This window comes from Copadichromis virginalis, linkage group LG2 (genome assembly GCF_057382275.1).
Source record: "Copadichromis virginalis isolate Kocher_CV1m ecotype Utaka linkage group LG2, C_Virginalis_male_GT1.1, whole genome shotgun sequence".
Taxonomy (NCBI): Eukaryota; Metazoa; Chordata; class Actinopteri; order Cichliformes; family Cichlidae; genus Copadichromis; species Copadichromis virginalis.
The window spans coordinates 34,057,350-34,076,053 of NC_140619.1; the positions used below are offsets into that span (position 1 = coordinate 34,057,350).

At 40.9% G+C, this 18,704-nt stretch overlaps 1 protein-coding gene across 2 annotated transcripts in view; it reads right to left on the minus strand.

The window, feature by feature from the left end:
- Positions 1–18,704, minus strand: part of macrod1 (mono-ADP ribosylhydrolase 1) — a 149,366-nt gene that overhangs the window by 57,885 nt on the left and 72,777 nt on the right. For both annotated transcript variants that reach the window (XM_085431419.1, XM_085431427.1), the window contains exon 4: positions 8,339–8,368. In XM_085431419.1, the coding sequence (XP_085287545.1) occupies positions 8,339–8,368 (30 nt within the window). The remainder of the gene's footprint in view (positions 1–8,338; positions 8,369–18,704) is intronic.

Below are 18,704 nucleotides of genomic sequence, written 5' to 3' on the forward strand. Positions count from 1 at the left end.
ACTTGTGGTTTTGGTGAGCTATAACAGCTGCCAAGTGGTCAACTCACTTCACAATGTGATATCTGAACAACTATTGGATGTATTGCCACGCATTTCACACCAGCCGATTCTCACTGAGACCCATTCATTTATCCATCCATTCGCTGCCGCTTATCCTTTTCAGGGTTGTGGGGGGTGCTGGAGCCTATTCCAGCTGTCACAGGGCAAGAGGCAGGGTACAGATCAAATTTTGTCATATTTTAAGGGTAAAGGTAGTTGTTTTTTGAGGTTATTTCACAGAGAAAAAAAATATACGGTATTCAGAAATAAACGGCGAAAAAGTCTTTTCCTTCAGAAATGGAGCATCATACCAACTGTTCATTTGCAGCGGAGGCAATTTTAAATTTTTGTCTGCACCTTCAAACTCAAGATATGAAGAAGGAAAATACCTAAGTTTTATAATCTAAGAAGGAGTCTCCTTGATCAAAGAAATGAAAGCACAGGTGGAAGAGACCATGCAACCTGTATCTGGATCAAATGTCACCCTCTTCCTCCTCACTGAAAGTCATGACTCTAACACACGAAACGTGCATAAATATGCTTTTTTATTTCCAACATTGTTGCAATTTCTTATGGTAGCAGATTAGACATGCGTACCTCCAGACATCTAACAATACGCAGACTAAACAACAACTATGGCTAATGTTTGATTTGAGTTTCTCGCCTAACAAAGGAGGACAGCTAGTATCTACTGTAGAGGATGTAATCTACCAATGGGAAGGTCAGCGGGTCAATCCCTGGCTCCTTCAGCCCACATGTTGAAAGATACTGAACCCCCAAAAGCCTGCGATACACTGGAGTGTGAGTGTGTAAGGTAGTTAGAAAGTTATTGAAAGTATAAAATAAGATGCTGTATGAATGTGTGAAAGGGTGAATGTGGATTGTATTTAAAAAGTGCTTTGACTGCTCTGTTAAGCTATAAAACGCTATATAAATATCAATCCATGTAGCAGTAACAAGAACTTTTCACATCTACAACAAACTTCTCTGCTAGTTTCATGGCTGTCATGGTTACCCATGTCCAGCAGTGATGACAGCAGTTGCTCAGATGTACTGAACTGGACTGGACTGCACCGCAGGTTGAAAATGAAGCTGGATGGGTAGCCAGAACAGCGCAATCTAAAGCCAAAAGGTTGTGGTCAAGTTTCAGTACATGAAAATCTGGGGGTGAGAACAACTTGTTCATTTATAGTCCCCAAGGAATAAAGTCTAATGACTTCCTCTAGTACAACCAGCAAGCTGTAATGAGTGCTTTTAAGTTTTATTTAAAAACAAAACAAAACTATTGCCTATTCTTTGCAATTTGATGCAGAAATCTATGCCTACCTAAAGATGAATTACCAGCATAACAGACTAATGTTAGTGTGATCAAGTGCAATAATAACCTATTTAACGGTGAGCCTGTTAGGTGCCATTATGTAATGTAATGAGTGGTTTTTGATAAGGTGACGAGGTGTTCGGTAGATTAGCCTCAGCAGGCCACCAGAGAAATGTCATTACAGCGCAGGTGTTGACTTTATCACAACAGAAATGGCTTCTTTCACATTTATAATGTATTCTTCCTGTTGATCAAGTTAGCTATTAAAAGTTTTTTCTAAAACTTTTTAACATCCATTGTTGTTTAATAGCTAAGGGTTACTTTATAACTTTTTATACACGATTAATAATCAGAGGAGCTGGTAGGAAGTTTTTTCTACTCACCACAAGTACTATAAAGTATGCCTGTAATTTTGTACGCCCTCATACTGAAACATGCCGTTCTTTGACACACACATACACAGTTGGAAAACAATGAGTGTTATAAGAGAAGCACTTGGGAGAGAATTGTGAGGTTTCACTTTTTTTTACTGTCTATTTTCACCGTGGAGCTCTTGCTCTCTATTGTTGCTCTTTTAGGAGGCTTGTTATTGATTTCCAGAAAATATCAGATGTCAGTAAGATTTATGATGTAAGCAGGCTGCAACCACTTCTACTGATGTTGAAAATAAAACTTTTCATGACTGCTGTCTTTAACTGATCTGAATATAGGACCCAGGATAGATCAATGTGAATTTCATGACCTCCTTTATTTCTAGGGACTTGATGCGTTTGATTCTAACTACATTAACTTGTAACTTTTACAGCACTTGAACCTGAGTTGCTCATGGCTCAGTCCCAATACAGAGTAACAATAGCATGGAAGCATCCTTGCCAGTAGGGGGTTCAAAAATAATAACCAGTGTTTGCTCAGTGACTGCACTGAAATTTCTTGCTGTAAGAGACCAATTGCAAGTAGTTCTAGTAACAAACTTCCCCAGAGATTAAGTTTGTAACACCCTCAATTTCTGGCTAACCACTTTTGATCACGAGGCAGTTGCACAGATCTCCAATCTGATGCAGCCACTCTCAGACAGATTAGCAATTATTCCTTACCTTTGCTGCCTACTTTATAAACGCAGGCAGACTGCCAATACCTTGAAATCAGTCTTAGTCAGTCTATGCTGAAGAGTACAACTTGTCTGTTATGTGTCTCTCTACAATAACACTGAGGCATTTCCAGGTCAGTCAAGAAATACATCTTTTCAGCATGTCCTGGGCCTGGCCCGGGGGGTCCTTCTAGTGGTACATGCCAGGAACACCCAGGAGGCGGCCAAGAGGCACCCCAATAAGATGCCCGAACCACCTCAACTGGCTCCTTTTGACATAGAGGAGTAGTGGCGCTACTCTGAGCCTCTTGAATGACTGAACTTCTCATCTTCCCAATATTATTATTAATCTGACTGAATTTATTGCAAACATTTTGGTCGTGATACTGTCTTCTCTAGTACAATTCTAGTACAAGGCAGGGATTTCAGACACAACAATAATATTCCAGCAGTCTGAAGCCTCACTCTAATTGATTTATGTAATTTATATGTTTCTGTTGATTTCCTTTTGGTCTTTTATTGCATAGGAACTGGATTTTGTAAAGGCTGTTTGTCTGTATTGTTTATGCTTATGAATGTAAAAAATAAATAAATTCATCACAAATGAAAATCACTTTTCTTGGGAAGCAAAAAAAGTCAAACTGACATTGCCTTAATAAAAAATACCACCAATATCAGGTCTTTATAAGCCACTTAGACACCGAGTCATTTAAAACGAGCAATGAGTTTGGTGTCAAAGGATACTTGTTGTTCATACTCCACTGACTCTGTGCAAATGAAGCATGTGAACTACTCGACCATTAGTCTTAATTGGCTACACCTAATGCAACCAATAGACATCAACCGATTATAACACAATAACCAGGGAACACATTTATATCACTAGACACACAAAAACACACAAAACATGAAATATGCCAAATTAATTTTCATCCTAAAAAAAAAAATCATGCAAAATTCATAATTTAGCCTTGATTATCATACTAAATATCACTTCACCGTTTTCTGCTATTGAAGCTCGGTCTTTTGGGGAATCAGAGATGGAGTGCACAAACAAAAAAATAAATAAATAAATAAATAAAAACAATGGGGAATGGAGAGACACTCACACACAGACAGAGAACGACGAGACGGGAGACTGAAGAGCACAGTTGGACAAAAAGAAATGGCTTTGGAAGGGGATCAAGTGTAAAACAAATAAATAAATAAAAGGTGTGTAGGTGAAAAGAGTGGGTGAGACTAAAAACAAAGAAGGGAGAGATGAATGTTAAGCAGGGTTCCAGAGAGGAATAGATTAAAAGGATGCAATGCATGGATGAATACAGGAAGGATTGAAATTAGTGTTTTGGCTTCTTTACCCTGTTAAACAGGCGGCTGACCAGTTTAGGTGTTATCACATCTCCCTCGCAGGCTCTGTATTGACTGACTCTGGGGGAGAGAGGGAGGGGATGTAGGGGGACTGTGAAGTGATAATTGGCGATATGCTTACCTGGCGCGGAGCCTGCAACCTCCAGCAGGGCACAAAAACAAACACACACACTCGCGCACACACACACATTCTCTGCTATTGTTCTGTGCCACGACAAGCTTTACCTCAAACCGCCCACCCTCAACAAACACATCCACACATAAGAAAACACACACTCATGGGTAGCTTGGCATAAGAGTAAAACCAATCCTGAAGTCTCTCCTATGGAATACTAATACGATTGCCCTTGCCAGCTGACCTCTTATAGGCCAAACAGGCTGTCTGTCAAACTAATGGGGCGGAACGCTGGCATATTGCTTTCCCACAATCCCTCAGCAGAGCCGGGACACTCATTTACTTCAGTCAGCTTGTTGCCAAGGCAACATTAAGAATGGTTCTGGTGGTGGATGGACGCACAAACACGCACGCTGCCTCTCCTACGATTCTGTATAGGCACCTGTGTATATGTGCAAACTTGAACTCACAAACAAATGCAGCGCAACCTGTTAAGTGTTACTACCGTGAACTCTTGCGCACACAGACACGCACGCACGCACACGCATATATGAGTGTTGCTAACAGCAGTGAAACAGATGAATTTATGTATGCGGCTGACAGCACTGTCTGCATGCGGAAGGTACACTAAGTGCTCTTTGTCTCTAGTCTCATCTCCATGCTCCAAAATTCTCTCCCTTCATTCACAATACATGCTCTCCTGTTCATTTGTTCTGAAAGCCAAGCAGACAAGCCTATTCTTCTCCGCCTGTATTTTTCTCCCCATCCAGACAAGGAGAAAGCAAAAAAAAAAAAACCCAAAAAGGGCTGCAGACACACAAGGACGAGAGCCGAGAGACTTCCAGTACCGGGTTTCAAACTCCATCGTTGTTCTTGAGGATTGATTACAGATGTCATCTCATGCAATTTCAGCCTGAATTTTTTAGCTGTGCAACATTTTCTTTCGTGTTTCCCCATCGAAATGAAAAAATGCAAGTGGATGAAATTTTAATTGGGACTGTGCTCATCTATTGTGCACGGTCTTAAAACCTAAACCAATCATAAGCCGGCAGTGTCTTTGTGGCTGGCTCACATCCTGTGCAATCTGTCCCTACAGACCCAGAGCAGGATCTCTGACAGCAACTGTCTGTGTGTCTGTAACTGTGTCTCTGTTTGATCAGTAACTTGTTATTATGAAACCGGAACATCACAGCAAGTGAGGGTTTTGAATGTATGATCACATGATTTGGTTTGACAAGTGCTTAAAGCTGAATTCCAGATCTCAATTTCTATCTTAATATTTTGCTCATAGACGATTTTTACTTGAAAAGTGTTTTTTTGCTGGCTTCTGTGATTGCTCTGCATGTAACAGGAAAATTACCAACCAGGCAACCTGCGTCTGGGTTCACAAACTTCGTTTCAGGGGTTTGGTTCTTGTGATACCAATTTTCTTTACTGCTTATTGTAATCGAAGTGTGGTGGGTGACCAACGTGCAATCTTCAGAGCTGAAAAAGGAAGCCAGTGTGCCATGCAATACAAGTTGTTCTGAATGCTCAAATATATAGAAGAGTGCTATATAATTTTAAAGCTATATAATCTTGTCACTACATCACGGCTCGTCTCTCCTACATCACCTAAATCCCCTTTTAAGGTAATTTATTGTGTTGCATGCCCGCTGTGTCGTCGTCACAGCTTGGTCACCATTCATACTGGCACTCAATGTTTCCTGGACTTGCGGCAGTCTCCTCCTGAACAACAGATGTCCCCACTCAAAAAAAATCCTCTGCATTATCACTGATACAGAAGTGGAAAAAATTATAACAGGAAGCAAAGTGATACAGTGATTAAAGTCACTTTCAGTATTTGTCGCTGTTCAAAAGGGCCACAACGGTGAGCATAAAGGTGTACAGTCCAGTCGGGAAACTTCACAGGTGTGCAGTTGAAATCAGAATGAAGGCAGAATGCTCATAGATAAGGAAATAAATTCCCCCCATGGAATGAAAATGCTCTGAAAATATAGTATCAAAGCTATGAAATTACTGTTGAGTGACAACACTGTTCACGAACTGCTGACTTATGTGTTAAACTGCACTTAAAACCCCATGGCTACCCTGCTAAATGAATAAGGAAACTGTAGTTTTCATCCTTAAAGATTGTTTACAATGTCTTGAAATGCAGAAAACAGCTGCACGCTGTATCAGTGAAAGCTGATACTTCTTGGAGGCCACATGCCAGTGAAAAAACACTTTAGCGTGCCATTCATCCCAAAGGTACACACTGACATATGGTGACCTAGAAGAAGAATCTGTGTTGGCTCTAACAATTTTAACAGCATCCATTCAGAGATTAAACCGATATATGTTCATGTCTACATGAATAAATGTTTATACAAAGATAATGGTAACTGTCTGGCTGACTAAACCTCTATCATCTTGGCTTTCTGTTCCATTTAGAAAATCAATCAAAGCAGTGAAATGTTGAAATAGCAGATAAGCTCAGGAATAAATTAGCAACAGCAGCCAGTGGACATAAAAAAAGGTTAATTTCCTGCCCTTGAGTTTGTTGTTGATGCACTGCATCAGCTCAGCACTCCTCCAGATTGAAGTGCGAAAAACAATGTCGACAGGTGTGCGTTTGATCTAACTGAATGACATTTACCCAGGTACCCTTGAGACTGAGAGGTAAAGAACCGTAAAGACCTTTTGTTGCCGCACCTTTGATGGAAAAAACAACTCACTAAAGCTGAATGAATGAATGCATGGTTACTCAGTGCAGAGTGTGATCCTGGCAAATGTAGATGTATAGTAAATGATTTTTGTGTGTGTGTTTTTTCCCCACTTGGCCCTCCGCTTGCATCTGTCGATCCCAAGTGGCCGTCATCACTCTCGTCTTTCTCGTCTTCTTTCTCTAAGCATCGTTTCCCTCCCTCTCTCTTGTTTGTTCCATTCTTCCTCTTGTCACTACCCTTACCTATCTCTAATTAACACCTACTCCAGGCTCTATCTGCCTTAGCAAACCCCAAAGGACAGAGCTGAAAAGGGAGATGGAGACAGAAAAATACATACAATAAAAAATGAGGGAAATCAACTGAGCAAGGGGGGGGAAATGGTGCAGAGTGGCACAGAAAGAGAGAATAGACAGATTCAGATGGTGGCTCTTAATGTTGGCTCGTTCAGCTGGTCGGTGGAAATGTTTACAATGAAAACAGCTGCTGTGGTTAAATTTAACTGAATAAAAACATTAACTAAACCACAGTGATCAACATAAACATGCTTTACACGGGCACTAATGCACCCAGTGTGACGCATTCACATGTTCGAGGGCTCTCTAGAAACCATCTGTCTTTGTAAAGCCATCAGAGACCTCAGGACAACATCAAACGACGCTGTAGATCTCGAGGTGCTTGACTGCATGTGTGTGTGTGTGTGTGGCAACAGGAAGAGTGTGGCATCCATTTTTGTGGCTTGAGCCTCAGCTGGTGTTTATCAGTTAAGGTGGAGCCCGTGTGTGTGTGTGTCGTGTATGTGTGCATATGGACACTCAGGACTTCAGTAGATCATTTCAGGCAAGCAGATGCACGGTTGTAAGCTGACATACGAATGCACATACACGCGAATATACAGACATGCAGGTGCACCACTTGATACTTCACCACAGAGACTGCAAAGAAAAAGGCTGCATGCAGACTAACATACAAATAGGAAGGTTAAAAACGGCAGTGTGAGCGAGCCGGGCTGAAAGGCTAAAGCTGTTTGGCCAAATGAAGACAAAGAAAACGACCACAGGCAAATGCACCAGCACCCAAATTTGCAAGCATTAACAAACACACACACACACACACAAGTTGAGTAAGGTGCGTGCGCACATGTTTTAGTGAATCTGGCTACTGCATTAGCAATACAGATTTATTGCAAGTATCGATTACCCACGGACGTCAAACATCACACACCCGCAGCAAAGCACTGAGTCAACAATACACTGAAAAATGTTTATTTCCACAGCACTCCACACCCATAAATTACGAACTATTGACTTCACACCTGCAAACACGTAAAAAGCACAGACACACACACAGACATAGGCACACACCCTCACGAGCTGCATGCAAAAGCACCTTGAACACCTGCCACAACAAAGAGCTACCTGCTACCTTACACAAAGAAAAATATAGACAGACACCACACATGGGGCATAAAACACTCGCAAACACGTACACCAACACACACGCACGCACGCTCGCTCGCTCTTTTTGGCTCGTAAATTGCACTGCATTATCTGATTAAAAGAAGTGCGACAATTTTAAATTATTTGGTGTCCACAGACGACCATTTGCACCACAAAGCCATGCCATTAATAACAGCTGAGGCCTGCACGTATCTTGGCAGGCACACAAACATAGACGACCAAAGGATCAGACAGGTGGTAACTTACCTCCACCTCCACCGAGCAGAGTGTTGTTGGCTAAAAGAGAGACAAGAAAAAAGAAATGATTGTGAATACAACTGAAGCGTAATTAATAAGGCTTAAACTGTCACAGCAAGCAATAATTAAAAAGTCGGAGGACACAAAACTAATTAAATTAAGCAAAAATGTCTGTAGTGTATATATGGCGAGAATGTCTTTTCAATTTATGGCTATGTATTTAGCCAGATAAACAGCTAAGTATTACACTTAGCTATTAGATTTCTATTTTAAACTGCAAATAATATTTGAGGGTTGGACTGAAATAAGAACAAGAAGATGTCTTTTAATTTTTTGGACCATACCAACCTGTGATTGCTATTTGTTAAACTGAATAAATACCTGAACAGATCAATAACAAAAATACCCATGAGTTGCAGCCCTCATCACATCTAATATAAAATGTTACACAGGTCTGTGATGAATAGTGCAATCACGTTCTCATTACATCCAGGTGATATAAAACTCCAATTACTACAATGAGCAGATTTCATTTTTTCCCATTATGATTATTCAGTTATTTTAATTGTAAACCGATTACCCCTAAATGTCAAACTGAAGCCCAAACAAACATTTGATGGCACCTCATCCAACAGGAAGTAGTTTTAACACTTGCTTTCTCTGCCTTACCTCTGCATAACTTTTCACTATGATTTAAAACACCTCATTTTGGTTTTAGAACATATTCTGTGCACAGTAGTACATTTCATGGAGACATTTCCTACTTTAGTGTCCAACTGGTCCTAATGAAAATGTACATTCACTACGCACTTCATTAGGAACAACTGATCAACTGCTCATTAATACAAATATCTAATTAGCCAATCACATGGCAGAAAAATCAGTGCATTTAGGGCATGTAGATATGGTCAAGATAACCTTTTGAAGTTCAAACTGAGCATCAGAATAGGGAAGGAAGATGCAGTAGAGCATCTATTAACATCAAACCTTGAAACAGATGAGCTACAATAGCCACTTACAGTGGCTTGCAAAAGTATTCAGCCCCCTTGAACTTTCCCACATTTTGTCACATTACAGCCACAAACATGAATCAATTTTATTGGAATTCCACGTGAAAAACCAACACAAAGTGGTGTACACGTGAGCAGTGGAACGAAAATCATACATGATTCCAAACATTTTTTACAAATAAATAACTGAAAAGTGGGATGTGCCAAGAACAGGAAAACTGAGGGCACAGTTTGCACAGGCTCACCAAAGCTGGTCAAGAGAAGACTGAAAAAATGTTGCCTGATCTGATGAGTCAATATTTCTGCGCCAACATTCATATGGTAAGGTCAGAATTTGGTGTAAACATCGTCAAAGCACACCAGTAGTCCTGCCTTATATCAACGGTTCAGGTTGGTAGTAGGACTGTAATGGTGTGGGGGGAATTTTCATGTTTTGGGCCCCTTTTGACCATGTTCATTCCTTTACCACACATCATCTGATGGCTACTTCCAGAAGATAACACACTATGTCACAAATCTCATATCACCAGATCTCAATTCAATAGAGCTTTCATTTGTGGTACAATGGGAGATTTGTATCATGAATGTGCAGCTAACAAATCTGAAGCAAGTGTGTAGTGCTGTGCATCTTTTTGGATCTATGTCATGACAAATAGGGCCGGAACATATCATACCGTTCACAGCAATAACGGTATAATGTTGGGCAACGATAAGAAAATGAAATATCGCAATAGATTATGGGTAAAACACGCATGCGCAGTGCCTTTGTTTTCATACACACATGGCGGAAAAAGCATGGCGGCGGCGCAGAATGAGAAGGGCGAAAGCGGATTGTTGAATGAAACGGATGAACCAGAATTGGTTTGTAAAAATGCTGCAGCTTCAGTGGTGTGGAACTGGTTTAACTTTCGTCCGTCAGATACACAACAAAGCACTATTTTTGGTAGTGCATGCTAGCGGGCCGTCGATATTACCATGTTTTTGGAAAATACAGCACACTTAAAATCAATCCTTTGATTTTTCTGAAAAAACTTATAATCCCGTGTGCCTTATGTATGAATTCTGGTTGTGTTTACTGACCTCGAAATGATTTTATGTCGTACACGGCACTCGGAAAACTGTCAAATGTTTTAGTACGACTTTGCTAAGCTACGAACCTGCACCACTTGATGGATTGTCGGAGCATTACGGCTATCGTAGGCAGGAGCCTCGCTGAGTGATACGTACTGTGCTTCAACATGATATTACCGTATTATGTGTATAACCTCTTTTTAAGTTTTGTGGATATTATACATGGTTATGCTGAGGATATGTCAGCCAGTTTCCACTGGAAATGCTTTTTGGTTAAACTGTCAGCAAGGATTTTGCATTTGCACTGTTAAATTTTTATATAACTTTAATGCACATAAAAAACAGCTGCTTGTTTAAGTGAAAATACATTGATGGGGTTTTTTGCACTAATAAAGTTGTGGAGTTGTAAAGTATTTTGTCTAGTGCCAATTATATCGTCAGTTATATCGTTATAGCAAAATTTAAAATGTATATCGTGATAAATATTTTTGGTCATATCGCCCTGCTCTAATGACGAATGAAGGCAGGTCTGAAGGAAAAACAAGGTTCAAGCCAGTTCTAGCAACTTGTATCTAATAAAGAGGGTGATGAGTGTATATTAATGCAGGAGAGCTTTTTCTTCAATAACCCTGCCTAAATGCTGTTTGTTTCAAGAGGTGCAACTGATACTTTAAAGGCAAACTGTCTCCATTTCCTGCTTGTGGACGACTGGTTCAGTTTTCATTCTACAAGTTTGGAAATGGAAGAACCGGATATTTCATTGCATTGACGTGTACAGCACATCTTCATTCAAAGTGACAGTAAGACAGAGCTCATATAATATCCATTTTCATTAGTACAATAATGACAATGCTATTAAGAAATGAAGAAATACCCTTTAAAGTAACACTGGAAACTTCAAAAACTACAAATGAGTTACAGTTTGTGCATAAATCTAACACCAAGTTGATACTACAACCAAAAACGTTACAAAATAACACAAGCATGACTAGCTACATTGCTAACGTGTTGCACAAGTGCTTTGCTGACATTATAAACAGGCTTCTGTGTGCAAACAAGAGTCTTTGATCGGTTTATGCTTCACCTCATGATTGGTGATCTGAACAACCTCACAGTCATCACAGTGAGTATCAAGCTTCAGTTTGAATTAATTCATTCAGCTACTTGTTCAACAGTAATTCTAATTTTAATTCCTAGTTCTATATTTAAATGAATCTTCATTTAGGTGAAGATAGAAAAATAAGGGGGGGGGGGAAGGTGTTTTGATATTTGTCCTTCTGGGGGGGAAAAAAAAGTTTATTGGTGTCAGCAATTCTTCACACGAGTGGCTCTCAGTTTGTGTTTTCAGGGCTTACAGTGCTGCTACTATCTCCCAGCCAGTCAGTTAATTGCATCCACGTGGCATCGCAGGTGTAACTCGGTCCCTGATTAGACGGATAGAATGAGAACCAGCAGGCTTGGAGTCCCGTCAGCGAGGGCTGAGAAGCACAGCACAATATGAACGAGTAACTTCACGGCCCGCGAAGCTAATAAATAAACTCACGCTGAGGCTACAGTCCAAAGAATAATAAGCTACCCTGTGACAAAAAATAAACAGGTAATGTGGTTCAGTTTGTGTTTCACTTATGAAAAAGGAGACCATACAGCGACTTCCAACCTGGATAACAAGGAGGTGACTGTAACTTAAACAAAGTAAGAATATAATGAGCTCTTTTTGCAGCAAGGTAAATGCTGAATAAATACTAGTATCTATGAGTGGCCAGTATGCTCCAAATCATTCCCTACTCGAATCAAGTCACTGCACATGCTTGTAAGTGTAAATTGCTGGCAGGGTGATAATGCTGGCTGTGGCTGCTTTTGACATATGTGATACCCAAGTGTTTTTCTCACCCGCATATCCATGAACGTGTGGACTCAGCAGTGTTAGCCTGAGGACATCTGCAGCGCTTCCAGGAAACCGTACCATAAACTCATACAAATCAAGTTTCTTCTTTTTCCCCCTATGCTCATGCATCCTATTTTGGTTGCTGTGAACATGTTAGGATAATCTGATAAGCACATAATCGTTCTGCGAGGGACAGTTTCAAAGTTACGTATGAACACACAGGGGACAGCTCTCATTTTAGCTAATCCTTGCCAGGAGGCATTGTGCCAACTGGGTACGCACTGAGACTGTACATGAAGCAAGCTGGTTTTTAAGAGAGCGAGGAAGAGAAGCTAAATCCCACAGATGTCTTTCCTTCTCGAGGATTCTCTAGTCTTCGCCGTTTTCACCACCCCCCATTGCCTCATTAATTGTAAATACCACTTAATTTCACCCTTTAAACACAGCACACTTCCCTGTATATGTCTCACTAAGATCTCCCAAAGTGACTCTCTCTACTCTCTATCAAGTCTTCTTAGGAAAAAAAAGGAGTTTAATGTGACAGTGTGAAACTGTCTCAGGTGCACAGCTTGTCTAAGAGCTGATAGATCGAATGATGAACCTGAATAAAGCTCGTTCAGATGGAAAACCTCCGACAGATAAATCGTCTCCATTAAGTCACCCGTTCATCATGTGCTGATTAGCTGCAGGCTGTACATAAGGCTTATATCACACACTAGGTCTTGTTAGTACTCGTCTGTGTCGACTAACATGCCCCGGGCCATTTGAAGCCAGGACTCCTGAGTAGTGAAAAGCTTCCTTTCTAAAGAAAAACAAATCTGCCTGAAGGAGACAGACTGCAGCTCTGACAGGGAGAACTGGACCAAAACTACAGTTATCGGTGTTTTACTGGTGCTGAAGTGAACTGGTGAGCCCGACTGTGACATCAGGATTTGCTGGAATAACTGATTTTGTTTACCCACAGTGGAAACTTGTTACAGCACTTGTTTTAGGCTGATTTGGTGAACTTGTTAGCAAGACACAGAGCAGTTACCAAGCAAAGTAATCACCTATAATTTGTCCGTTTCCACCCTTTTGAATCCAAGACCAATATTTACTGACGTTACCTTTGTTTTAATCTCTAACCAATCCATGGTTAATTACCTAACTGTATAGCAGCTAAATGCTGTACTATCTTCACCAAAGCACAACTGCATTGTAGATCTGCCAGCTGTAGCCAAAAGCAAAGAGACGACAACACTGCGGGTCAACAAAAACTTTAAAGTGCAATGCAAAACAGCACAATGTTCCAGGTCAACTCCCAACCAGGTGTACCTTTCACTGCATCACATTTCCTGCTGTCTTTCCCACATTTCCTGTTGGCTATCTGCAGCTATCAAATAAAAGGCAAAATGAGCATCATTATGAGAGATTTGTTTCACACATTGTAATTTGATAAATTCAGCATATGAAAGCGTGATATTTTACAGACTTTAAAAATCGTCTTTCTGACTGTCTAACTTTAGTAATGGGTAAATTGGTTGCTAGGAAACTGACACTGACAGTTACGGGAACCAAACCCTATTACACCTAACTATAGATATTACTTTGTCTGCATCAAGTGTGGATACGATGACAGATATAGTTTAACAGCAAATAATAATCATGCACTGCAGAATGAGTGTGGAATACATATTACTGTGAAACTGAGTTTTAAACAAGTATCCGGTCTGACATGTTGACCACATTTTTTTTAAACTCTTCCATCACAGATTTTTAAAAAAACTATTTTAATTTTGTATTCAACATAATTCTGGACTAATCTGGCCAATAGCAAGCATTCTTCTTAAATAGTTTTTCTGTTCTTATCCTTTACCTCTTTAGCTCCAGAGAACTTTAGCTGTTTAGCTTTCTGGGAGGACAGAAAGCTAAACAGCTGAGCCACCAAGTAAAAACAAGTTTGAACTGGTAGGTGTCACCATGTGTCAATCTATAGAATCCAAAACACACCCAGTGTCATCAAAGAAGTGCCAATCCCATTGCTACTTCATCGCTAATGACTGCATTAGTAGCTGTAAAAACAGATTTAGAGTGTTTAGGCATGTCAAATGGGACCAGTTGTAACTTAACGATTTTTGGAAGCAAATTATTCACCTCCTCTCCTGCCGCATGCCTTGGCTACATCAGTGTCAGGTAATGTCCAAACATTTCCATTAATCACAATAAGACACAGTAAACACAGAGAGTGATAATGAAATTCCGGCAGTCGAGAGAAACAATGCAACGATGACAACGTGTTTAATTACTCCATTACCCTCTGGAACCCTACGGCTGTTATTTGTGTGCACTAAGTCCTCTTTCTTTCTGAGGGAATGACACTAAAACCTGATGTTTTAGATTGCTGAGATTTGTGTCGGCTGCTCTATTAGAGCTGACAGAAATGTCTTACTCCCACATGATAATGTCTGTTTGAGAAATTTAAAAAAAAAAAAGTACTAATAAGATGGCAGTCACTACCATTTCAGATAGCAGCGAGTTATGTCCGTACAGGGAAAAGAGTAGGCTGGATGTGTATTTTTCTTTCAAGCACTTCTTTTTTTTTTTCCCCTTCCCTCTTCCGTCACTGTTCGTGTGTGAAGCTACAAGATGACAAAGACACACAAAAGCAGACAAAGAGTTCTTGGAGAGAGATCGTGGGGGCAGGCTGATGCAGCCCAGAGGAAGCTGATGACCAGTATAAAAACTGCTGCCTTCAGACATGAACAGACAACACTCTGTATGACCTAATTCATTTGAAAGATATTTAAAGTATAGCAGTGTTTTGTTTTGTTTATTTATTAGCCTTTACTTCACTGCACCACCTGAAAAATACGCTGAATACTTATATGGGGCTGATTTCTTATCCTTCCTTCAAAGTTATAGCATATTTCTCTGCTTCAGTATCGGCTGCAAAGCAGAATTTCCCAACATAGAGACTTTAGTGGGGCAGACTAGTCAGAGTGTAACTGGCAACTCATTTTAGCATATTTAAATACCTCCAAGAAAAAGTCTCCAAAAGTTGATTCTGTTCATCTGGACGTAGCGTTTTGTGGGAGAAACGTTTCGTCACTCATCCAAGTGACTTCTTCAGTCTCAGCTGACTGCAGGTTTCCCCGATCTCATAAACAGTACATTTGCATAATGACTGAAACCAGCCCACTGAAGGAACAATGGGCTGGGAGGTCAGTTCCTTAATCTTAATTATGCAAATTTGCATGACCATTGATCAACAACCACTGACCAAAACCCACTGATCAAAGACCACTGATCAATGGCCATGAGTAGCATTCACAGAGAGTTGGGGAATTTCTGCAATCACAGCATTGTAAGATGGCGAAAGATGTACCCTTAGGGCCCCTCCTCGATTCAGAGATGGTCTTTCCCTTTTCACGTAAATGGCCTCCTTGACTCCGCGCTCAAACCAGCGTCCAGATGAACAGAATCAACTTGAATGCATCAAGACTCCAAGAAAAAGGTTCCATCCACGATCAGTCCACTATTGGAGAATCCCCTAGCTAGCCCCAGCCTTCCCTGCCTTGTGTTTTCCTGACTGGCTGACTCGTTAGTCAGATCACTGATGTGGAGGTTTTCAATATCATTCAGCTCCATCGACAGTCTTTGACTGCAGCTGGTGACAGTAGCCCATGTTCTGCCTCAGAGATCCATTGCAAGCTGCAGGGACACTCTAATGAGAACCTGTGGCAGGTGGAAAAGTGGTTAAAATGCTCAAGCTCACGGAGGCTTCAGAGCAGAACAAGGACTGCCAGCTGCAGTCGGGAGTTCATCTGTGGATCAGGATACTCTGCTCAGTTAGGTCCATAAGTTTGTGGACAGTGGCATATTTTTCTTGAGTTTTCTCTCTGTAATCCACCACTGTGCATTTTTAAATCATACAATGAGTTTCTGACTGAAGTGCAAGGAGTGTGACAAAAGTGTTGCACTCACTGGCATTGTCATATATCTGATTTTTCAGAGGTTTGAAAGTAACTGGGGTAAAAATTAATCTTTTTATTTTTATTATTTGGCCAAAAACCTGTGGACCTACCTGTATCTGTTAACGTTCTTGGCAAAATATTTGGAACAGCGCGCAGGAAAAGATGAAGTGATATTACATATCACTTCATTTTGAGATACGTTTTCAGTACTCTGGCAATATGAACACTTTTATTAAAAACACAGAGACCATGCTAAAAATGGATCCCACTACCAATTCCTTAAGGTGGTGCCTTTCAAAATAAAATGAGATTAACATCAATGGAAGTTAACTAAGTTATAGTGAAGCATAAGAACTTCACAGGGGGGACGTGGTGGACAGCAGGGGAAAGCAAATTAGAGAGCAAGTTAGATCAGACACATTAATCAGACACATTATTCCAACTGACTAATAATAATAATACATATACGCACACTGTGACACCACAGTGCAGGGAAAGTGCTATCTTATTCTTCAAGTATACAAGGATGCTGATTAATTATCTACACCGAGTATCACAGAATTGCTATTTTGTAGGTAATATATGACACGTGGGCAATGCATGGAGAGCTACACTGTACCGACTGCCCAGGTAGCTGAAGATGTAAAATATGCACTCCAACATCCTATTTCCATTTTATTTTTGCCTTTCAAAGAAGGGGAGCCAAGTTCAAATTCAAATTCACCTTGTACCTTCCTGTCACAAATGCAAAAATGATTTTCATTTCATCTCACCATTTTAAAAAAATCTCAACTTGTAATCTTTATTCATTGAATTATATAATTATTAAGATAGTCTTACATGAAAAATGTATAAATGTATAAATCTTTGACACATTTTCAGTTATCCCATATAATCCTGTTATTCTCTGTGTAGATACATAGGTGCTTGAGTCTGAACCAGCCTCTGGTCTGATGCCTTTGTTTTCCCTTGTGGGGGGAACAAAGGCATCAAAGCAACCAAAATACCCATGTGCATGCACAATTACGCAGTTGCAGAGACGTGGACACACACACACTCACATACGTGGAAGCACACAGGCACACAAACACATACGCAGAAGGGTGCAGGAGGAAAAGGGGTTTGAACACCAAGACGTGCATGCGCATACACCACCCTTTCAAGCAGTCACAGATACACACATATACAAATCCAGACAGTCAGTGTTTGGGTAACCATGGTGATGGCAAAGCCCTAAGGTTTGTTACTGAAACCTAGTTAATTAGAAGGAGTAAGGGCGAAAGAGAGAGAGTAATGTCGATACTCGAGGGAAAGTGTTTCGCCATCTGTTAAAACCCACATGTACCCTCTGCCCGGTCGTATGTGGATACAGTGTAACTGTGTGTGCACGAGCTGGCCACAGTTGTTGCATGAGCAAACACAAACACACACACACACACACAATTCTCTGCTCCTGTGGTGCTGAAAGCGCAGAGGCCAAGAGTTTCTTTTTCTTACTGGTATTAGATGACTAATTGGAAGAGCTAATGCTTAGCCGCCAAATAACACGCGCTGGCATCTGCTGCAGAGACACACCAATTATCGCGCACGAAAGGGATCAGGGTGATAAGTTATACAACTACATACAGAAGGAAAGAGACGGGAGGAGGGAGGGTTGACAGGGAGGGAGTGGAGAATGGGGTGGAGGAGGGGAGTGCGAGGTGTCAGGGGACAGAGGAAAGGCTCGGGGAGGAGGGGGGAGAGAGCGTGAGGGAGGGAGGGGATGATGGAGGTGAGTGAGTGAGAGAGACAGAGACAAAGTGAAAGAGACCTGAGGGTGGAGAAGGGAGACACAGGGCTAAATTTGCCGGGAACATAAAACAACAAGATGGAGTGTAGTTCTTCTTCTTTCTTGGGAGGTAAGTAATCAGAGAAAGGGGGAGAAAGAGGCCTGATTGATGCATCAGTGAAGGACAGGAGCTACATGCCTTAAAACCTGGCCAGAGAGAGGAGGTGGTGGTGAAAGAATTTGGCTGTAAGAGTGAGACTAAGGAGAGGCAATGGGCTCTTGTTTTGTGTTTGGCTCACTGTGTTTAATCACCTGCGCGTTTATGAGTGTGTGTGAATGTTTCTCTCTCTCTGTGGGACTGTGTTAGAAATCGGAGGTAATGATGATAATGATGAAAACAGGGTAACATTTACTTTGTAGCCCTGTGTTAAACCAGCTTTGCCAGTGTGTGTCTTTCCTTTAAATGGCCTTCCATCTTATTTTAGTTTTTTTTCTCCTTTCTCCCTGGCTTCTCCCTCCTATTCCCCAGGCCCCAGTGCAACCTGTTTGTGTATTCCTCCCTCTCCCGCTTGCCTCTCTCTCTCCTACCCACTTGTCCTAAACACCATTATAGCGCTTTCAGTCATTTAATTTCTAGCCATCATTTATTTGGACCACTTGAGAATGTCAATCAGTTTGCTGCTGTCCC